This window comes from Microcebus murinus, chromosome 8 (assembly GCF_040939455.1).
Source record: "Microcebus murinus isolate Inina chromosome 8, M.murinus_Inina_mat1.0, whole genome shotgun sequence".
NCBI lineage: Eukaryota > Metazoa > Chordata > Mammalia > Primates > Cheirogaleidae > Microcebus > Microcebus murinus.
The window spans coordinates 88318582-88338925 of NC_134111.1; the positions used below are offsets into that span (position 1 = coordinate 88318582).

The 20344-nt window shown below is 57.0% G+C and overlaps 1 protein-coding gene across 9 annotated transcripts in view; it reads right to left on the reverse strand.

Annotated features, from left to right (window-relative positions):
• Positions 1-20344, reverse strand: part of TNS1 (tensin 1) — a 182429-nt gene that overhangs the window by 4961 nt on the left and 157124 nt on the right. For 7 of the 9 annotated variants that reach the window (XM_076005932.1, XM_076005929.1, XM_076005930.1 and 4 more), the window contains 10 exons: positions 17964-18056; positions 17076-17099; positions 9283-9481; positions 7742-8811; positions 5055-5141; positions 4154-4285; positions 3730-3822; positions 2916-2993; positions 940-1011; positions 511-679 (listed from right to left, as the gene is read on the reverse strand). In XM_076005932.1, the coding sequence (XP_075862047.1) occupies positions 511-679; positions 940-1011; positions 2916-2993; positions 3730-3822; positions 4154-4285; positions 5055-5141; positions 7742-8811; positions 9283-9481; positions 17076-17099; positions 17964-18056 (2017 nt within the window). The remainder of the gene's footprint in view (positions 1-510; positions 680-939; positions 1012-2915; positions 2994-3729; positions 3823-4153; positions 4286-5054; positions 5142-7741; positions 8812-9282; positions 9482-17075; positions 17100-17963; positions 18057-20344) is intronic. The other 2 variants (XM_076005931.1, XM_076005928.1) reach the window with 1 other exon arrangement.

The window sequence follows — 20344 nt, forward strand, 5'->3', positions numbered from 1 at the left end:
GGACATGTCCCAAATGCTTGAGGCTGGGAAAGGAAGGAAGAAACTGGCACTGAGGAATGAGAAATGGGGGAGGGGGCCCTGGAGGAAGGAAAGGGGCTGGGACACTTAGGAGAGAGTCCAAGAGGAAGGCTCTGCTCCGAGGAAGCAGGGGCTTAGTAACTGTTGTGTTTACAGCTGTACAGCTGATGCAGGTGGATCCTGGTAAAAGGGTGGATGGGTGGGTGGATGGATACATGGGTAGAGACACAGATGGATGAAGGGACAGATGGGTGGGGAGGGTAGATGGGGGTTGAATGGATGCAGGGATGGATGGATCAACTGGCAAGAGGGTGAGCAAGTGGATGGATGGATGGATGGGTGAGTAACAGGTAGGTAGAAGATGGATGCAAGATAGATGGATGGGTGGGTAGGTGAGTAGATGGGTGCAAGGGATGGATCCGTGGGTAGATGGGTGGGTGAGTGGGTCACATGAAGGAGAGCCCAACACAGACACAGGGAGAGGAGTCTTACTTTCTCTGGTTGTCAGTCAGAGTGATTCCCTGGGCAGAGACCTTGAAGTGAACGATGGTGGCAGCTGGTGTGGGGTCAGCAGCCAATGTCTCAGATGTGGCTTTGGAGATGGCCTGGGGCCCAGTGAGGGACTCCATGTCCACAGAGTTAACAAAGAGCACGTTGCAGGCTGGAAGAAATCAACCCAAGGAGGAGTCATGATCGCTGGGGTAGGCGGGGACAAGACCCCAGGTCCATTCCTCAGGGAGAAGGTAGCAGGTGAATTTCAGGCCAGCCTTGGGCCAAGGCATCTGCACACAGAAATGTGATCTGCCCAGAGACGTTTGGCTCTGAGAGAAACATCCAGCCTGCACCTGCAGGAGGGGTCAGGGTGGGAGGGGTTCAGAAAGAAAGGCCCGGGCAGGGATCCAGTCTCAGGTGACTACTCACCTGCCCCTTGCTTCAGCAGGTCGGCGGTTGAGTTAGCAGGGCCAGAGCTATCTTTCGATTCATCTGTGGGGTCTGAGACAAAAATTCAGCTGGAATTAAAACCCTAGAGCTGGAAAGAAGCACAGGTTTGGCTGGGCCTAAGGCAAGCTCTGCAAATAGCTCGGGCAAGGGACACTGCTGTTCATAGCAGGCCCTGGCCGTCAGCCCTGTGGCAGGCTCAGCACGAATGTCGAACGATTAAGTATCCAGCACGCTGGTTGAGAGCCCTGGAGTCCAGCAGAGCTGAGCTCAAACCCTCACCCCACCACTTGCTAAGTATCCATAAAACAGAGATGATGACAATGGTAGCCATGTCACTGAGTGTTTGAGACACTCTATGTAGGAGAGTTTTTAGCCCAGTGCTTAGCAAAAAGCAAGCCTTCAAGAGGCAATTGGTGTTGCTGTTGCTATTTTGCATTGATATGTCTTTGTGTAGATCAATAAGTGCCCTAATTCAATAAACCATTGATGCAACATAACTATACTTTCAATATTAATAATTGAGCAATGGTCATAATAGCTTGATTTTACCATGTCACAATGTACATATATTGAAACGTCATATTGAATGCCAAACCTGATATAATTTTTGTCAACTATATGTTAATTTTTAAAAAAAAGAAATTCAGAAAAAAAATAAGAATTGAGTATTGTTTATACCAGTGTTTCTCAGACTTTGGTGTGCAGACTTGGTAAAATACAGATTTCTAGCCCAATCCAGAGTTTCTGATTGGGTCAGCCTGAGAATATTTGCACTTTTAACAAGTACCCAGGGGATGCTGAAGCAGCTAGCCTGGGGACCATACTTTGAGAACCACTGATTTATACAATTTAAATATCAAATGTTTTTTTAATTGCTGAACTACTATGGTAAATCCCATAGAAATATAATTCAATTAGTATCTAAATCTGTGTGGCTAACAATTCTCTTTAAGTTGTATTTGAACTTTTAAAATAATAATATTAGTCAATTAGCATTAATAATTGAATGAATGGAACTTGATAAATAGAAATTGTCAAATAGTATCTGAGGTTTCACATGTGGGCATAACTCCAGGAGCTCCAAGAGAGACTGGAGACAGCCCCAGGGCCAGACCCTCGGGCGCAGAGAAGCAGCCCAGCCCCCAGTGCCTACACCTTGCACTAGGGCCAGGCATCGTGACCCCAGGGGTGGCCTGCATGCTTGGGGACTGGGCGATAGAGGCCTGAGCTGGGGGGAGTTCTGAGTGATTATCTGCCACCCTCCCGGGCCGGCACACCTCTATGAGGGACGCTGAACTCTCCCGCACTGGCCCTGCTGTCTCACTCAAATTCTGTCCTGTGTGTCCTCATGCTCATGGGTCCTGTTCAAACTTCCCACAGTCAAAAGAGTACTTGCTCCACCCATGTCCCCTAAGTCACAGCACAACCTCCCAGACACACCGACTAGAAATTCCAGGGAAAGGGGCCCTGCCCTTTCCCTCCCATGCCATGCGGAGCCCAGCCACCTTCTCTGAAAGGTCCCTGGAGCTCGCTCCTCTCTGTCCACACCGACCCTTATCACCTGCACCTGCATCCTCCTCCCTCTTCCCACTGATGCCCGCCTCATCCTCCAGGCTCGGCCCTCTCCTGACTGCCTCCGACTTCTAATGCCTCCCATGGGGTGAGGCTTAGCCTGAGGATTCAATATGAATTTCTTGAAGCCTGCAGAGGATTTTTCAGAACAATCTGGCAAGTCAACTTATGTATGTTCCTGGAGTTCAGCTTTTTAATGAACTTTTTCTTCCTCTTTTTTTTTAATGGGAAAAAAAAAGGAGAGTTGTTTTGAGTTTCCCCAGATTGGCAAAATAACCCACATCCTCCCACCCTGGTCCATGCTCCGGAGCAGTGGGCAGGGCTGAGACGCGAAGGACGCCGGTGCAAGGTGTGTTTGGTGAGCAGGAGTCTCTCGTCCCTACCTCGGTTGGGAATGACCAGCTTGCAGGGCAGAGCCAGCGGGATGATGGAGTGCTGGTAGACCAGGGAAGACAGGGAGCCTGCAGGAGGGAGACTGCGTCAGGGGAGCGCGACTGGAAGCAGTGAGGGGACCCCACTCCCACCCACCACACGTAACAGCCACCTCTCCCCTGAGCCACCAACAAAGTAAAAAATTCACCCACTCTGTTTTAGCAAGATTCAAGAGGAAAGATTCCAAAGGCTCACCTAGCAGTCACAGGGTTACCTGACAACTTGCCTCTGCAGAAAGTTCCTCCTAACATCTCCCCTAAGTCCCTCCAGTTATTGGGGCCCCTCTCAGAGCAGTGCCTTAGACGTATCAGAGAGTCGTGGGATCAAATCCCAGCTCAGTCACTTATCTATGTGTTCTTGGGTAAAGTCTGACTTCGAAGAACCTTGGTTTTTATGTGTAAAATGGGGACGATGGCACCAACCATACAGGCTTGTTGTGAGACCAGAGCAGTGTAAGGCACTGAGACGGTGACTTTCACATGGTAGGTGGTCAGTAAAGGCAGCTGTTGTTCTAATTGTTACTCCAATTATAATAAGTCTTAGTCTCCTTGGACAGGACAAATAAATACAAAAAGGAATTTGGCAGAGCTAAGGAGCCACAGTGCAGAGGAAGGAAAGCTGCCATTGTTATTTTCTCTGCTGAGTCTATGACAAGGGGCACAGGCAGAGCCCATGGTGGAACTTGGGGTCAGACCCCGGAGGACCCAGGACAGGGCAGAGACTGGGCCAGGCAACAGAGGCAGAGCGGGGCAGGAGGCAGCTCACCGAAGTTCGGCTCGTTGGGGCACCCCTTCAGCTTGACTCCCCTGGGTCCGGTCTCTATCAGGAAATGCCTCACCAGCTCATGGGTCATGTCTCCTGGGATGAAGAGAAGGAAATGAGGACCCGGTCACTTCTCGTGGCTTCCTCCCGCCACCTCCAATACTGCCTCTTAGCTTCTCCAATGTGCAGGGCCAGGGAGGGAGAAAGGGTTGAACCCCGTGGAATAGAGAGACCCCTGCCCCTCTCTCAGTACTCAGGAAACACAGCCCAGCAGTCCTGCCTCCCTGGTCTCCGACCCCAACTGTCACCAAGCCCAAGGCACGCTCTTCCAGAGTCCCATGACAATAGCATCCTGCTCAGCACCCAGGGCCTCCCCAAACCTCAGGTTCGACACTGTCCTCAGCTCTGTGCTGGGACGTGAGCTTACCTTTTTTATTCTGCTGCATGATGGTCGGAGGGGGCGAAGACACCTTCATGGCCAGCCCATAGGCCCCGCGGAAGGAGTGGCTGTCACGGATGATGAAGGCCCCTGGCTCCTGGTCCTTGAGGAGTGCGATAGCTGGATTGGGAGGGGCGGGGTAAGGAGAGAAAATGAGAAATCGGTGTCTCGGGCTTCACTTACGTCTCATCGAGGCTATGGAGCATCATTCTGTCTTGGGTGAGACGACATTCTTCAAAGTTGGAATGCAAACGCTCCTAAGGGACCTCCTGCCCTAGGGCCGGCAGCTTTTCTCTGTAGATGGCCAGAGTAAATGTTTCAGGCCTGCTGGCCCCCCAGTCTCAGTCCCAACCACCCTACTCTGCCACCGCGGCACGAAAGCAGCCTCAGGCAGGATGTAAGCCAGCAGGTGCGGCCGTGCTCCAAAGAGACGTCATGGACAACACAGGCAGTGTCCAGACCTGAGCCTCGGGCCACTGCGCTGCGCCCGCCCCTCGCCCACGCACACCTCCCGTGGGAACCTGGGGTGAGCCTCGTCTGCAGCCCCACGCTCCCAGCTTTGTTTTTCTCTGTACAACGCAAAAACCTCCCACGTCGCGTGCATAGAGAGCCGAGGTTTCAGTTTGGCTGATCTTTTACTTTGCCCAGGAAAACCAAGGCTTTCCTGTTTTTAAGGGCCCTTCCAACAAGCATCTACAACCACTGCTTCTGCCGGCCCACGCTTCACCATGGAAAGCGCTCCTCACTGCCTGATTCCCGGCCTGGCCCCTCTCCGCGACCACGGCCTTCGGCAAAGAGGACTGAGTCTGCCTCAGCTCCCTGCCCAGGGCAGACATGGAGGGCAGCAGCCAGCTGTGGCCTCTGATGGCTCTCGGAGCCCAGCACTCACCCTGCTCCCTGGAGATCTCAGGCTTGTACCAATACTTGGAAGTGTCCTGGACAAATTTCACTTTAGCCCGTGTCTCGGGGCTGTTGTCTAAATGAGACGGAGAGGAAAAGAAAGTGTTATGGGTTGAAATGTGTCCCCCAAAAATGATATGCTAAAGTCCTAACCCCCCATGCCTGAAAATGTGGCTTTATTTGGAAACGGTCTTCATAGATGTGAACAAATTAGGACGAGGTCACGCTGGAGGAAGGTGAGCCCTAATCCAATATGACTGGTGTCCTTGAAGAAGAGGAGAAGAAACAGAGACACACGGCACAGAGCCAGGTGAGGATGCAGAGACTGGGTGACGCGTCTACAAGCCATGGGACCCCAAGGACGGCCGCCGCCACGAGAAGCCAGGAGAGAGGCTCAGGAAGGAATCGCCCCCACCAACACCTTGATTTGGGGCCGCCAGCCTCCAGAACTGGGAAGGGACACACTTCTGTCATGTTAAGCCACCAAGCGTGTGGGCCTTTGTTACAGCAGCCCCAGGAAACCGGCACAGAAAGCCAGTCCCCGCCAGCACCACAAGAACAAGCGCCGGGAGCCCTGAGCGGCCTTCTTGTCCATCCACAGTGTCCTCGCTAACCCCGCTGTCCTGGTGACGTGGAGCCCACTGGGAGCCCTTCCACCACCCCACCTCCCCCTTTCCCTAGAAGATTCCCACTAAATCTTTCCTGCAGCTTCTCTCCCACAGGCTAAGACACCTGTTCTAGAATTTTCTCCATAGGCTCAGTTTCCTAACGTTAGCACAACCACCATGAAGGTGAGGCAGAAAGATCCATTTCTGCTCCCTTCTCTCCGGCCCCCTCCTCAGTTCCCACAGGGACAGCCTGTGTTCCGCACCTCGTAGGGCAAAAACTCACTCCCAACCTGGGACACAGGGGAGGCGGCGGGCCCAGAACCCAGAGGCCATCTGCTGTGTGCCACGCACCCCTCTTCTGGGGCAGACAGGTCCCCCACCCCCAGTGCACAGACCTTGGAATCTGTCAGAGAACGTTAGGTTCTAGATGGAGCTTGGACAGGCCAGAGCCCAGCTGCTCGATTCGACAAATGAGGAGAGGGTCTGAGAGCGGAAGTGGCTCGCCCAAGTCACGCATGGTGACCAGGGCAGCATTCTCAGGTAAGAGGCTCTGGCCCCCAGTTCAGCCCCAGCCATGCCCCATCTCCCTGTCTAGTCACAGCACGAGCAGCCCTTGCCCCCCTCCTTCATCTCTCGGCACCAAAGAAAACAAAAAGAAAGGTGGCTGGGGGAAGAAGAAGAGAAGATGGAAAAAGGAATATTCTAATTCCACATTTTTCCTTTCCTGTCTTCAGAGACAGAAGCCTGTGCTACAGACACTGTACAGTTAAGGGAGCAGATGGGAGACACGGACTGGTCTCCGGAGCTTAGTTAATTTCAGCTAGTGAGTTGCACTCATTTAGGCTTCTGAGCTTTGTGTCTGCAGGACCTTGAGGGAGAGGTCGGCTTCCTTCGCTGGCAGCTGTGCGCTGAAGAAGGCCTCTGGGTTAGGCAGCTGGGCCCTGCAACTGCCGGCAGCTGCCTCCCCCTGCTCGGAAGCCCCAGGCCCTGCTGCTGCTGGGGCCTGTTTAATGAGCTGTCAGAGGCGGCTGCAGTCCTATGTGCCTTCCTGTGTTGACTCCAAAGGCTATTTTAAGCAGGGAAGATGGTGGGAAACAGGAAGTGTCCCAACTACTAGAAGTTTTGCATCCTTCAAGGAGAAGGGCTGGGAACCAGATGTCCCCCGTGGGCGGCAGGAAACAGGGGGTGCGGGGTCACTCTAGGTGTCCCGGCTTGGCAGGCTCAGGGCAGGACTGGGAGTGACACAGGGAGGATATGGGTAGCTGGGACCCATCCCAGCTGCCTGAACCAGTCTAAATCTACCTCGAACAACGAGCGCCCCAGGGCCACTTTACGATCACGTGTGAGGTTTGCCACAGAAGCTGCAGACCGGCTGAAGCCTTGACTTTGCGTTCAGATGATGAGCTCTCTAAGTAGAGGCACAGACGCCAAGTTTGGGTGATGGGTCAACAACGCACTGCACAAACCAGCACAGGCCTCAGTGAAGCCAGGTCTAAAGAAACTGGACTCCAGTGAGAACACTCAACCCTCAGCCTTGGCCATGCCACACCTGGCCGCCAGGTCTATTACGAGTGATGCGGGACCATGGGGGTGGCAAAAGGTACGGAGGCTGGCTCTGCCGTTTACTAACTGTATGCCACTGAGCAAATGACAGTAAGCCTCACTCTGTCAAATGGGGACAATAATACTTACTTTACCAGGTGGCTGTGAGGGTTAAATGAGATAGTACTTAGCTCAGAGCCTGGCACACAACATGTGCTCAATAAGTGGCGGTGGCTATAATGCGGGTGATAGTCAGGACAGTAATACCGTTCACTGTGTTATTATTTCCACCATCACCCCCCTATCTGCATCCACATCCTCATCATAGCACCCATGACCATGCACACTTATTCTGAGGACATCTCCAGCTCCTGTTATACAGATAGGGAAACTGAGGCCAGAAGTCAGTGATTCACCCGAGGTTGTCTGTTGAGGGAATGTCAGAACAGGGAACCGGCAAAGATATCCTAACCCCTGGCCTTGATCTGTCAGCAGGAGAGGTGGAAGTGGAGGCGAAGAGGCCCACCTGGCATGGAGTACTTGGAGAAGTCCGGCAGAGTGTGGGAGAAGGAGACAGTGCTGCCGCCGCTGGGACTGGACATGCCACTGGCGACGGGCGAGGACACCTTCCCGTTGATAGTGGCGTAGTTGGGGAGGCTGCCGGCCCGGTCTCCCACGGACATCCTCCGCTTCTCTGGCAAGGCCGGCGTCGGGCTCCCTTGTCGGAAGGCTGCTGAGTCCGGTGACGGGGAGGTGGCAGGGCTGCTCAGGCCGGGGTAGTAGGCCGGGGAGACGGGGAAGGAGGGCGTGGAAGGAGCCTGGTAGCCGGAGGCACTGCTCTGCCGGGACACTGTGGGTCTCCGGTCCTCAGGGGTGGTGTAGCCACCGTAAGCCATGTGCCGGTCCAAGCTGGGGCTGCCAGGAACCACAGATCCAGACCCTCCCAGGTGACGGCCCAGGCTGGGGCTTCCAGGACTGGCTATTGCGTTGCCATGGAGACCGGAGGCCAGGTTGCCTTGGTGGGCCCCAGGGTGCCGGCCCAGGCTGGGACTCCCTGGAGTGGTGGCCACACTGCTGTGGAGGCTGGGAACCTGGTGGGCCCCCGCTGGGTGCCGGCCTAGGCTGGGACTCCCTGGAGTGGTCATTGTGCTGCTCTGGGGGCTGGAGATCACGTTACCATGGAAACCAGTGCCTGGCGGACCCATCACCTGGCGGTGGCTCAAACTGGGACTGCTGGGGGCAGCCATGCTAGGGTTGATGGCCCGCCGGCCAAAGCCGGGACTCGGGGGAGTGTTGGTGCCCACTGTCCTGTGGCGTGCCTGAGGGCTCCCAGGCACTGCGTGGACGCCAGCCACGCTGAACTGAGACCGGGCCTGGCTTTCCGGAGAGGAGCTGAATTGCTGCAGTGAGTAGTCGGGGCTGCTGTAGCTGCTGCCCACCGTCGGGAGGGGAGAAGAATTCTGGTAGCTTCTCTGGGCTGAAGGGCTGGGCTGCCCCAGGCTGCCGGCACGGAAGCCAGATTCCAACAGAGGCTGGGTAGGTGTCCGGGGACCCTGGTCGCTGCTCTCCCCGGACGGGAAGCTCCCTACTGAAGTGCTAGTGAGAGAGGGCAGGTGGAACATCAGATGGCATGTGGTGAAGGGGCGTTCTTGGGGACACTCAGCTCTCCTAGGAACACTGAGAGGATTAAGTGACTGTATGAAGCACTTAGCAAAGTGCCTGGCGCCCCAAAAGTGCCCACTTAAGTACTAGTCATTACGGTCGGTAGATTTTCAATTTGGGAAGAGTCTGCCGCATTCACCTTGGGACCATTCACTCCTTCCTGCACAGTTTTGGGTGGTGGAATTGAAAGCATCCTGGGAATTATGCTCACTCAGCCTGGCTCCCCACACAGGATGCAGCACTCAGAGGATGTGCTCTCAACGTGCCTTGATGGAGTGGTTTGCAGGTGCCGCCATCTGCGTGTGATTACTGCCCACCCACACCCTAAGCAGAGCCAAGGGGCCTCGCCCACCCCTTCCCAGCCCTGGATTCTCACCCCCTGCCCACCGCCTGCTCCTGGCTTACCTGTCGGCGCTGAGGATGGGGCTGCTGGTGGAGAGGGGGCTGGGGGGGACGAAGGAGCCGCCCAGGGTCCCATTCCTCATGGGCATCTCATGGCCATAGGCCTGGCCAGCTGGCGCGCTGAAGCTCTTGGGCTCAGGGTCCTGAGCTCGGGGTCCAGACACTGCTGTGCGCGCCACAGACTCGACATAGCTGCGGGGCTCTGGAAGGGGCAAGGGCACGGAGACTCTGAGCGCAGGTGCACAGAGGTGCAGAGAGATGCCACCCGACCTGCCCGGGGACACAGTCCAGCCAGGGAAGGAGCACAGGGACAGCCCCAGAGGACGCAAAGAGCACCGTCCTGGGGCTCCCACCTCCAGTACCCACCGTGCCCTGCAGCAACCTGTAACCAGGGCCATGCTCAGAGGGGCCACCCCAAAACGGACCCCAGGGCCATCGGGGAATCCTCCCTCCAAGAACAAGGACGTCTGTCCAGAGGTGCATCCCCCTTAGCTGTTCCCTTCCTTCAATGACCACACTATCCAACCCCCAGGCCCTTCTAGGTTCCCCAGGCGCTGCTCAAGGCTGGGGCTTGACAGTGGGCCCAGCGCTCCAGCCCCACCTCGCCCCTGTCTCGGGCTGGCACCGGGGTTCACACGGGCCCAGAAGTCAGAGACGGGCTTGCGCACCTGGCAACAGGCCTGTGTGGTGAGTCACCGCCGGCAGGGCCGCGCGCACTCTCTGCCCCTTCAACACCAGGACACGCCCACCCACCTCTGCCAGACACACTCCGCATTCCTCCGGACACCCACGGCATGGAGCTCATCCCCACACAGAGCCAGGCATCCCATCACCCACCTCTGGCGTTTCCATAGCACCGGGCAGTTTACAGACAATCTTTCCACACATCACCCCACCTGGTGTTCAGAACCACCTAGGGGGGTGGGGCAAGTGCCAGAAAGGCCATTTTACAGATGAAGACACTGAGGCCTGGAGACTTGCCCAGGATCTACAGTGCCTGACTCCCCCACGGCCTCTGAGGGCAGATCAAACTAACTCCAGGCCGGGCGCGGTGGCTCACGCCTGTAATCCTAGCACTCTGGGAGACCGAGGCAGGCGGATCGCTCAAGGTCAGGAGTTCGAAACCAGCCTGAGCAACAGCAAGACCCCGTCTCTACTAAAAATAGAAAGAAATTAATTGGACAACTAATATATATAGAAAAAATTAGCCGGGCATGGTGGCGCATGCCTGTAGTCCCAGCTACTCGAGGCTGAGGCAGAGGGATTGCTTGAGCCCAGGAGTTTGAGGTTGCTGTGCGCTAGGCTGACGCCATGGCACTCTAACCTAGGCAACAGAGTAAGACTCTGACTCAAAAAAAAAAAAAAAACAAAAAAAAAACAACCAACTAACTCCATAGTAAACAGGAAGCAGGAGCAGGGCACTTGAATGGAGAGAGATGACATGACATCCCCACCACCTCCAAACCTGTCCCTCCCTGTCTCATCCAGCAGTGCCCAGAGTCTGTGCAGCCCTGGGGAGAGGCCAGAACTGTGAGGGGCGCTGAGGTGGAGAAGAGCCCCTTCGTCCAAGCCCCTCGGGGTGAGAGGCCCAGGGTCTAGCCAGCCAAAATGAAACCTCCCTCCCCTTACCCCAAAGAAAATCTTCATTTGGAAGGTGCCTGGTCATAGGCTCGCACTGCATAGGAACACAGCCTCCCGTGTGTGGCTTCTGAGGTGGCCCCCAGGCCTGACACACTACACCCAGGTCCAGAGGCCACCCTGGGTGCCAGGAGAGGACAGTCCTTCAGCCCGGGGCCCTTTAAAGATCAGGTCCCGGGGGCTGCGGTGGGGTCTGCGAACAGCTCCAGCCAGAGCCCGCCAGCCTGTCTTTGGCCTCCATGCAGAGCTGCCTCCAACCAACAGCAGCGACAGTGGATGGGGTTGGGGCAGGACTTCTGCAAAGGGGCAGGTGTGGGACAGTCTGTTACAGGGACGGGGTGATGTAGAACCAGCCACCTCAGCACCCAAAGCTGGAGTCCACATGGGAAGAGTCCGCAAGGCCTTCTCAAAAGCCTCCTTCCACCAGCCCAGGCCACCACCCACCTCGCAGAAGCCCCAGGCCAAATCCACAAAGGCACGGCTTCTGCGCCATCCATGCACAGGGACCCGCTGGCACTAGAAGACGACGTGCAGATCCTCTGACCAGGGCAGCACCATGTTTGATAAAGACCTAATAGTAAATACCTTAGGCTTGGTGGGTCAGACTGTCTCTGTCACAATTACGCAACTCTGCCATTATGGCATGAAAGCACACATAGACGACAGGTCAATCAATGGGTGAGGCTTCGTTGCAATAAAACTTTCTTTACAAAAAGAGGTGGTGGTGGGGATTTGGCCAGCTGCCATAGTTTCTCACCCCTGATCTAACCTGTCTCCTCAGCCCAGAGAGATGGAGCAATGTGCCCCAGCACACACAGCAATCAATGGCTGTGGACACCAGTACCACAGTCTCCAGACTCACCGTGCTGGCTCTGGGTGGCCTAGAGGAGGCCCACAGCGGCATGGGACACCCAGAGCCGGCTCTACCTGGCACTCCAGCCCATCAGCCAAAGAAGAGCCAACTCCATATGGTTATTTGTAATGATAAAAAGGGCAAACAATTATACAAGGAGAGTAGGATTTGGGGTTGCAAGTACCTTGCCCAAGCCACAGCTAGCAAGTGGCAGAGGAGGCCTAGGAAGCCAGGCAGTCTGGCCCACGCCTGTCCTTGGCCACTGCACAGATGACCATCATCTGGGCCACGAGAATCAGGGAGCTGAGAACTTCAGTCTTGGGGGACTGGCTCCTTGCCCTGGGGCGGTACCCCAGCTTGTGAGAACGGACCATGAGAGGCTGTCTCATGCACAGACTTGCAAACGACATGGCAAGCCATCCCTCTCATTCCCTGGAGCTCAAGTTGACACTGAAGGTCTGTGCTCCTCTCCTACCCACTGTCGTCCTCCTGATGCACTCTCTACCCTGGTCTACATCCCCGAGGGCCAACTTTTACCTACTGCGTCACCTAGTACCCCTTGCTCGGTGGCTGCAGATGGCTTTTGCCTTTGGGACCGGCAGGAGATGAGAGGGAGGGAGGAGAGAAGGTCAGGGCTCACCTACCCACGTGCCCCTAGCCACAGCTCCCATAGCCACCCTCCCCTCCAGCTCTCTCCCGGTTCCTTCAGGCCTGGAGGTGGGAGGGCCCCCGCTCTGCCAAGAGCACACAGATGCGTCACCATCCCTCACTGGTCTGTCTAGACCTTTTAATAATCCACTACACTCTCCTTGGTTGCCCCACTGGAATGAACCATCAGTTTTCCAGCAGAACCCCGACTCATACATTGGGTAAGCAACTTGTGTTACCCTATCCTCTACCCCTTTACAAAAAGCACCCCTCCTAACACCAGTAAAACTGAGACAAGGTGGGCCACAACACCCCATCCCACAGTCAGGACAGAGCCAAGCCTGGGACCTGATCCCACCTGGCCTGCTTGCCATTAGTCAAGGCTGGGTGCCACGAACTGCTCCAGCCTAAATACAGCGACCTGAGCTGAAGCCTGGGCACCTGAGCGTAAGTTTGCACAGAAGTTCGAGGGGACAGTATATGAGAAACCCTGAGATGGCCATAGGAGAGCCAAGGTCATAAGCCAGCAGTCCCATTGGCCCCCTCCCGACACCCCTCAGCTCCTAAACCACAGAATACCAGAAGAGTTCTCAAAGGACTGGGAGTCTGCACTTGGGGGACAGGACTGCTTACCCAGAGAGAAGCAGCGGCACGTGTTCCCCCCACGATGTCAGGAAGCGCCCTAGCGTGCTGGGTGGCCAGCCTAGCCACGGCTACTCAGAGAGCCAGCCCACCTGGCCCTGCCCTCACCTGGACCCCCACTTCCTTCCTCCCCTCCCACTGCATCCTCTTCCTCGGTCAGGTGGTCTGCCTGCCCCTGCAGCCCCAGCTCAGTGAGAAATGAGGGAAGTCCTTCTGTGCAGTCTCCGCTCCTCAGCACCCAGAGCAGGCAGGACCTTTGGGACGTTGTTTGATTTCCTGAGTTCCTCTCCAGACATTAGTGCTCCCAAGTTCTCAGACTCAGATTTGCACACTGAAAATGCTTCCTTTTCTGTCTACTCCTTGGCTTTTTCTCTCCTCTCCACCTCAAGGCAATATACTTCTACTTGCAGGCCGCCTCTCCCTTCTCTCACTCACAAGAGCCTTTCTAGGACTCAGTTTTCTCATCTGTAAAGTGGGAATGAGACGACCCACCTGTCCAGCTAGGATCGAGTGAGAAGAGACGGGAAAGCTCCTCCTATTAATAACTCATCCTTGCTATTCTCAGCCCCTGTAGAGAACCAGCCGCACTGTTGCTGGCCAGCTCCGGCTGTGCCCATTCCTGCCCCCCACCCTCGCTGGCACCCTCTCTCCTGCTGTTTTCGTCCTCTCCTCCAATCCCGGTGCAGCTGCACCCAGAGGCAATGGGAGCTGGGAAGGGCAGGAGGGTGGGGTCAGGGAGGGTGCTTCATGGAGAACATTCCGGGAGCCCAAACCCAGGCCAAGTGGCTCTTGGCGGCTGAGAGCAGCTGCAGCCCAGGGTGGCTTGGCTCCGGCAGGCCCGTGCACTGTCAGCTCTTCATCCACACCCTGAAAGGCCTTTCTGCTCCCCCAGGAAAGGCTCTTGGCCTGCAGAGAAGGGGCCCTGCCCACCCTAAGCAAAAGGGTGGCCTGGGGAGAAGAGACACACTACAGAAACCCCTGGATACCAGATCCAGGAGCTCGACAGTCAGAATTTCAAACCTTCAGACTGGACCACTCGCCCCTCCTCCAACACCCTGTTCCTGCCCCACTCAGCGCTTCTAACTAACGCTGAAATGTCTGCTGGCTTCTCCCTCCTCCCCACCCGCCTCACACGTGCGTATATCCCCGGAGTCTGGCACAGTGCCCGGCACACAGTAGGTGCACGAAATGCTTCCCGAATCAGTGAAGCAATGAGTAAAAGAATGGATGAATGTGAAGTATTTGGCACACTGGCTTAGACAAGCAGCCTTCCCCCCACCCCCAGGTTTTCTTTCCCCCCAGCTGAATAACCCTGTCTCTGGTCACTTGTCCTCACAGACCTTTTTCTGCATTTCCCCTCAAAGCGTCGGCAGGGAAGTCGAGCACAGCCTCGGAGGGTCAGCAAAGAATTCGCTTAGTCTGACCCGGGAGGGGCACATGAGTCAGGAAACAAGGAACTGGCGCTCACAGCCTCGCTCCCTGCCCACCCCCGACCCATCCCCAGGCCACGGCAGCGATTCCGACTCCATTCCGCCTCCCACGCTGGAATCCCGGGGCATGGTGCCTGGAGGCAGGAGAAGGGCTTTGAAACAGCCACTTGACCAAGAGACAGGAGCCCAGTAACTCCAGTCTGGCTCTGTTGCCTCCCAACCGTGACCTTGGGCAGACCCTCCCCTCCCCCACCCACAAGGCTGGCCTCAGCTCCACATCTGCGACAGAGATGAGTGTGGCTGAGTTGATCCCTAAGAACCTCAGTTCTTTGGAGGGGAACCCCTCAGTTCCCCTCCAAACTCGGTGGCTCCAGCTGGAGGACTTGGGGCCCTGTAGCTGAGCCATTCCTGAGGCAGGACTGGCAGATCTCAGCTCGGTTCCATCAATGCCTGCACCTCTGAAGTCACCCCAAAGTGGGAGACAATCACCAGGGCACATCAGCCTGTGGGACCTTGGACCTTCCCGCTGGACAGTGTTCGAGATCCCCCCAGGCTGTTCAAGCCAGCCAGCCTGGAGGAGAGCTGAGAGCCTACTGCGGGCTCTGGCGTGGGAAGCACGGGAACGTGGCCCCAGTCTCTGATCTCTTCTAGACCCCCCTCCCAGCCCCACTGCCCGGTGGTCGGGAACCAGCGGTTGGCTTCCAGCCTGGGAGAAAGCCCTTTCCCCAGGCAGGAGGCTGCAGAGGAGCAGGGAGGGCCGTTCCCAGCAGAGGGAGCCTGCTGCGGCCCACCCATCCAGGGTCTGCTGCTGGGAGTTGTCTCGCTCCCCAACCCACAAGCGGCCTAATGTTGCTGCCCGAACTCTGGCTGGGTAGAAGCAGGCAAAGCCTTCTGGGAAGCCCAACCATCTCACCTGGGTGACGTCAGATTTAGAGAGGCACAGGCCGTGCCCACTTTGGCGGTTGGAAGATCAAGGTGCTAAGTGCAAAGGAAACTGGGAAATGGGCCTAAGAAAGCCAGTCTTTAAAGAAACCAAGCCACACGGGCCCAGGGCCCAGGTGGGAGGTCAGAACACCTAACCCAGAACACCTCAGCTCCCACTGCGTCCCACCCCTCCTGGAGGAGATGGGGACACTGGTGCCCAGAGCCATACACTGGCCTCCCACCCAGGCTGCACCCCTCTGTTTCACCTGCTGCCCTGAGTCCTCAATCGAGTTCGGCTCCTCGTGCATTTAAGGCCTTTCACCCGATTACACCTGCCCTCTGCTTCCCGGTGCTCAGTGCTGGCCCATCTAAACCAGGGGTTAAGCTGGGATCCACAGACATGCCAACTCTTTGCGACTGTTTTTCAAAATTATGTGCATGGGTGTCCTGTTGCATTTTTGTAGGGAGTGAGTCCACAGATTTCCTGAAATCCCCACTTTGTGTCCCAAATCCCAGAAAGACAGACACAGTACTTTCTCTATTATATGAAGCCAGGTAGAGGCTTCACGAGGACAAATCGTGGCTCTAAGATGGGAGCTCTCAGAACCAGGGGCGACTGTCCCCCCAGGAGCACTGGCAATGATGGCGGCACTTTCTATTGTCACGACTGGGTGAGTGTAACTGCCATCTAGCAGGTAGAGGCCAGGGACACTGCGACATCCTACAGCACACAGAGTTACTCAGGCCAAAATGCGGAGGTTGAGAATCCCTGCTCCGAGATATGCCTGTGGCACGCACCCCGGGAAAGGGAATGGGAGCCCCCTCCCGGTCTACCTCTGTGGGTGGCGGCACCCCGGCAGGCTGGAGCAGATGGCACCGGGAGAGGAAGCCACAGGAGGGGTGTTTTTGACCACAAGGTAGCGCTGCACCAGTGCCGGACGATGGCTGTGCCTGAACCTGTGCCCAGCGGCTACTGGCTCCCCGCTCGGGACACAGGCCGTGCCCAGGGGGATATCTCATCGCCAGGGGCTGGGGACAGGAAGGCTGTGTGCCTGGTCACCTGAGACCCAGTCAGGAAAGAGGGTGGCCGCGCCAGCCTTCTCAAGCTCCACGTGAAGCCATGCCCTGACCCGGACCGCGGAAGCAAGCAGCACACGGCGGCCGGCACTTACCTTCGGGAAGCTGGACCGCCACCTCCCCCTCGTCCTCCACTGAGGGGAGGCGAGAAGAGAGGTGGGAGAGGAGAGGCAGGAGAGAGGAAGGTGTTGAAGAGGAGAGGAAGAGCAGAGGAAAGAGAGAGAGAGGTTGATTAACAGGGATTATTCTTGAGAAAGAGAATTCGCTGAGAAAAGGGAGGCGGGAAAGCCGGGGTGAGGCTGGGTGGAGCGGGGCTCTCCACAGAGGAGCCCGAGCGGAGGGCCGAGGTCCAGCGCCCAGGCGAGACCCTGGCTCCCCGGAGCCCGACTCTCTCGCAGCCCTGTGCCCGGGGCTCACATGGGCCGAGCCTCAGGCAGGAGTGTGCTGGCTGGTGCGAGCAGCCCCCAACCCCTTCCGCCAGCTCCCCGGTGACTCAGTGTCCCCGGCCATGCTGACACTCCAGTGGGAGGCTGTGCCCCGCCCTGTGTCTCTGTGGGTCTCAGTGCATGCCATTGCCTGCCTACCTGGCTGGATCACTCTTCTGGTGACTAAAAAAAAAATAGTGAAATTGACCCCAAAGTCCCCACGCAGCCCTTAAACCAGCCTAGAGAGTAAGTTTCTGGGCTCAGCCAGCTCCAACCTGCAGCTAAGGGCCCAGGGACTCCCTCTGCCTCCCCCTGACCCCTCATCGGAAGGAGGAGTAGGAGTTGTGAGCCTGGGTGGTATCCACTGGGAGGAGACTTTCTCCGGGACAGGACCAGGGCCCCACCTTCCACTTTACAACCAGGACCATGTGTGGCCTCAGGGAGGCTGAGGAGCAGCCATGCCCCAGTCCTCCTCCTGCCTCAGCCCCCAGAGCTGGGGCTCCTGTCCGCAGCGGCAGAGCAAGATGCTGCTGTGAATGGACAGGGGAGGAGGACAGGGGAGGAGCACAGGCGAGGAGAGTGGCAGGTCCTCCCACAGGCAAGAGGGCCGGGAGGTGCAGACAGTGGTGGCTGCTGCCTGGTCAAGGGTTTCTCAGGCAGTGTTTTGTGGGCCAGAAGACGCAGACCAGAGAACTCCCAAATGCCAGTGGCCTGGCCTCTGATGCACACATGCGTACGTGTGCATGTGCACACATGTGCGTGTACACAAGGGCCTGAGCACCAGGGACATGGGGCACCAGGCTTCTAGCAGAGACCTGACCGACTCTAAGGACACTGAGCCAGGCCTCCACATCTCTGAGTCAAAGGAGGCTGGGAGAGGCGCAGACGCCACCAGTCAAAGGAGGGGAAGGCTGCAAAGGCTGTCACTCCCAACCTTTGCACAGAGAGCCCCCGCCCGGGCGGGAGCTCCTGTGGGCACAAAGCCAGCTGCTGACCAGATCCCAAGGCCCTGGCCCAGGACCACCTCCCTCCCAGCCAGTCACTCACCACCCGTGGGGTGCAGCAGGATGTCCGCTGGATTGTGGGGTTTCAGGCCCAGAGCAGACAGGGGTGTTTTGGCCAGACCCGGCGGGGATCGCACTGTGCCAGAAAGAATAGAGGAGACACATGGAGTGAGAGGCAGGCGGGGGCAGGAGGGCCAGGCCCGCCATGCGAGGAGGGCACGGGTCGGCGAGGGCTGGGCAGCAGGAGGTGGTGCCAGGCCGCTTTGGCTCCGCTGCCCCTGTCCTGTCTCCAGGGGCCTCCGCATTTCAGCAGTTTACAGGAGAGAGGGGAAGAGTGAGGCAACGGCGCCCTTGTCCTGACCCTGGCCTCAGCCCTGAGAGAATCATTTCTACCCCAGAGCCTTGGGGACCGTCCCTACCATCCCTTTGCATTGCCACAGCATACGATGCACGCACAGGTTTCTGGGACCGTCCCTGACTTTCCCCGACATATTCTCTCTTCCCTCCCCCTGTCCCTTTCCCCAAGCCCCAAACACACACATGCCCAGAGTCCCCTTAAACCCTGCACTGGATGGACTCGGAGGAGAACAAAAGAAAATGGAGGCTCAGGATGACACACGCCGTGAAGGGCAGAGGCAGAGACGGAGATCGCAGGCCGGACCACGCCAACCCTGAGACCCGGGCCGGCCCTCAGCTGTGTGTCCCTCATGAATCACAGGAAGAGAGAACTTCTCAGTGTGGGGCTCTGTCCCCACCAAACCTCAGTGCTCTGGAAGGAGGAGGGGCCCGCGGTCCTTGGCCGGGAGCACCCATTCCCTGTGCAAAGCCCAGCTCCTCCCAGGCGGCCCATCTGGGTTACAAGTGTCACATAACACACAAGGTCAGAAAGGGCTCTCAGGCTTTCTCCCAGCAGCCAAGCACCTGGCCAGACACTGAGCTGACCCACAGGGTGGCTGTTATGCCTAGTCACGAGCTGTCTCGGTGGCAGCTGCCACGTCTCCCAACACTCTTCCAAGGTGAAGTCAAAAATGAGCTCTGTGTCTCCTGACAGTGATCTCCGGAGCCGGCAGAGGCCGAAGCCCCTGGGGACACTCCCTGCCTCCCAAGGGCCTCAATAGCCTAACTGTGGCCCTCAGACACCCAGGAACCACCCAGCAGCTCCACACCACTCCCTGGCCACTCCTGCTTTTCCCAAAAGAAGTGAGACCTACAGGAAACCAGCAACGACAACAAAATACTCTCTCAATGCAACATACAAAATGTACCTGTGCACGGGCAGGTGCATGACCACATGCAGGTGGGAGCAGGGAGACAGCGCAAGGGTCCAGATGGGTGGCCCCCCACCCTGCGCTCCACCCTCTCTCTGTCCATAGCTGTCCAATGGCCCAGTACAGCATAAGGACAAACGCATACAAATATACACCTGCAGGTACAGGGTAGGTGTAGGCCTGCGTTTCTGTCTGTCCGTCCTCCCTCTTTATACACAAACACATATGCACACAGATTCAGTTTCTACCACCTCCGCACCCTCATTTCCTCCGCACCCCGTTTCCTAACACGGTGTCTTGCTCATGGACACCTATCAAGCACTTGTTAATGTCTGTCAGATGAATGCAGAGTTGAACATTATTAATTATAAAAGAACGTGCCCAGCCTCAGCAGCCACTGTTCACGGGACCACCTCGAGCAGCCCCGGCCCGCAGTGTGCACACGTCCACCCAGCAGGTGCAGCAGAGGCGCAGGTGGGCCCGTGCGAGGAGGTGGAGGGGGCGAGAGGACGAGAGAGGGCTGGGGTCTCTCCCCCACCACCTCCAGCTCCCGAGGTCCTGGCTGCCCCAGTTCCCAGGCAGCCTGGCCCCGCTGAGGCACAGAAGTGGGCGGCACTGAGGCCAAGCCAGCCTTTGGCTTCCTGAGAGAAAAATTCCTCGCATTTCTCCGCCTTCTGTCTTCTCTCCCCAGCGCTGAGTATTTATGAAACCTCTAACTTATCCTCCCCGCAGGGACGCATCCACGGCCGGCCAAGCAGGGAAGAGAAGAAGGCAAAACTCGATTCTAACACAGTGTGGACGGCTGCCAACCCAGACCAGGGACGTCCAAGCCTGGGCTGCTTGGCCCCGACAGCGCGTGGGAGCAGGTGTCAGGATGGAAGGCCTGGGAGAGAGGTCCCACCGAGTCACAAGAGGCCGCAGAGCCGGCTCCTGAGCAGGCTGCTCTAGGTTTGTGCCGCGGACGTGGCGGCCACGCTGCCGTGCTTGGAGCACGGCCAGCAGACCTGCGACACGCTGTCTGCGTAACAGTGTGAAAAAGAATGCAGGGTAGCTCAACACTGTTTACATTGATTCCATGCTGAAATGATAACATTTTAGGCTGGAGTTAAATAAAACATTAAAATTAATCTCACCAGTCTCTTTCTAGATTTTTAAA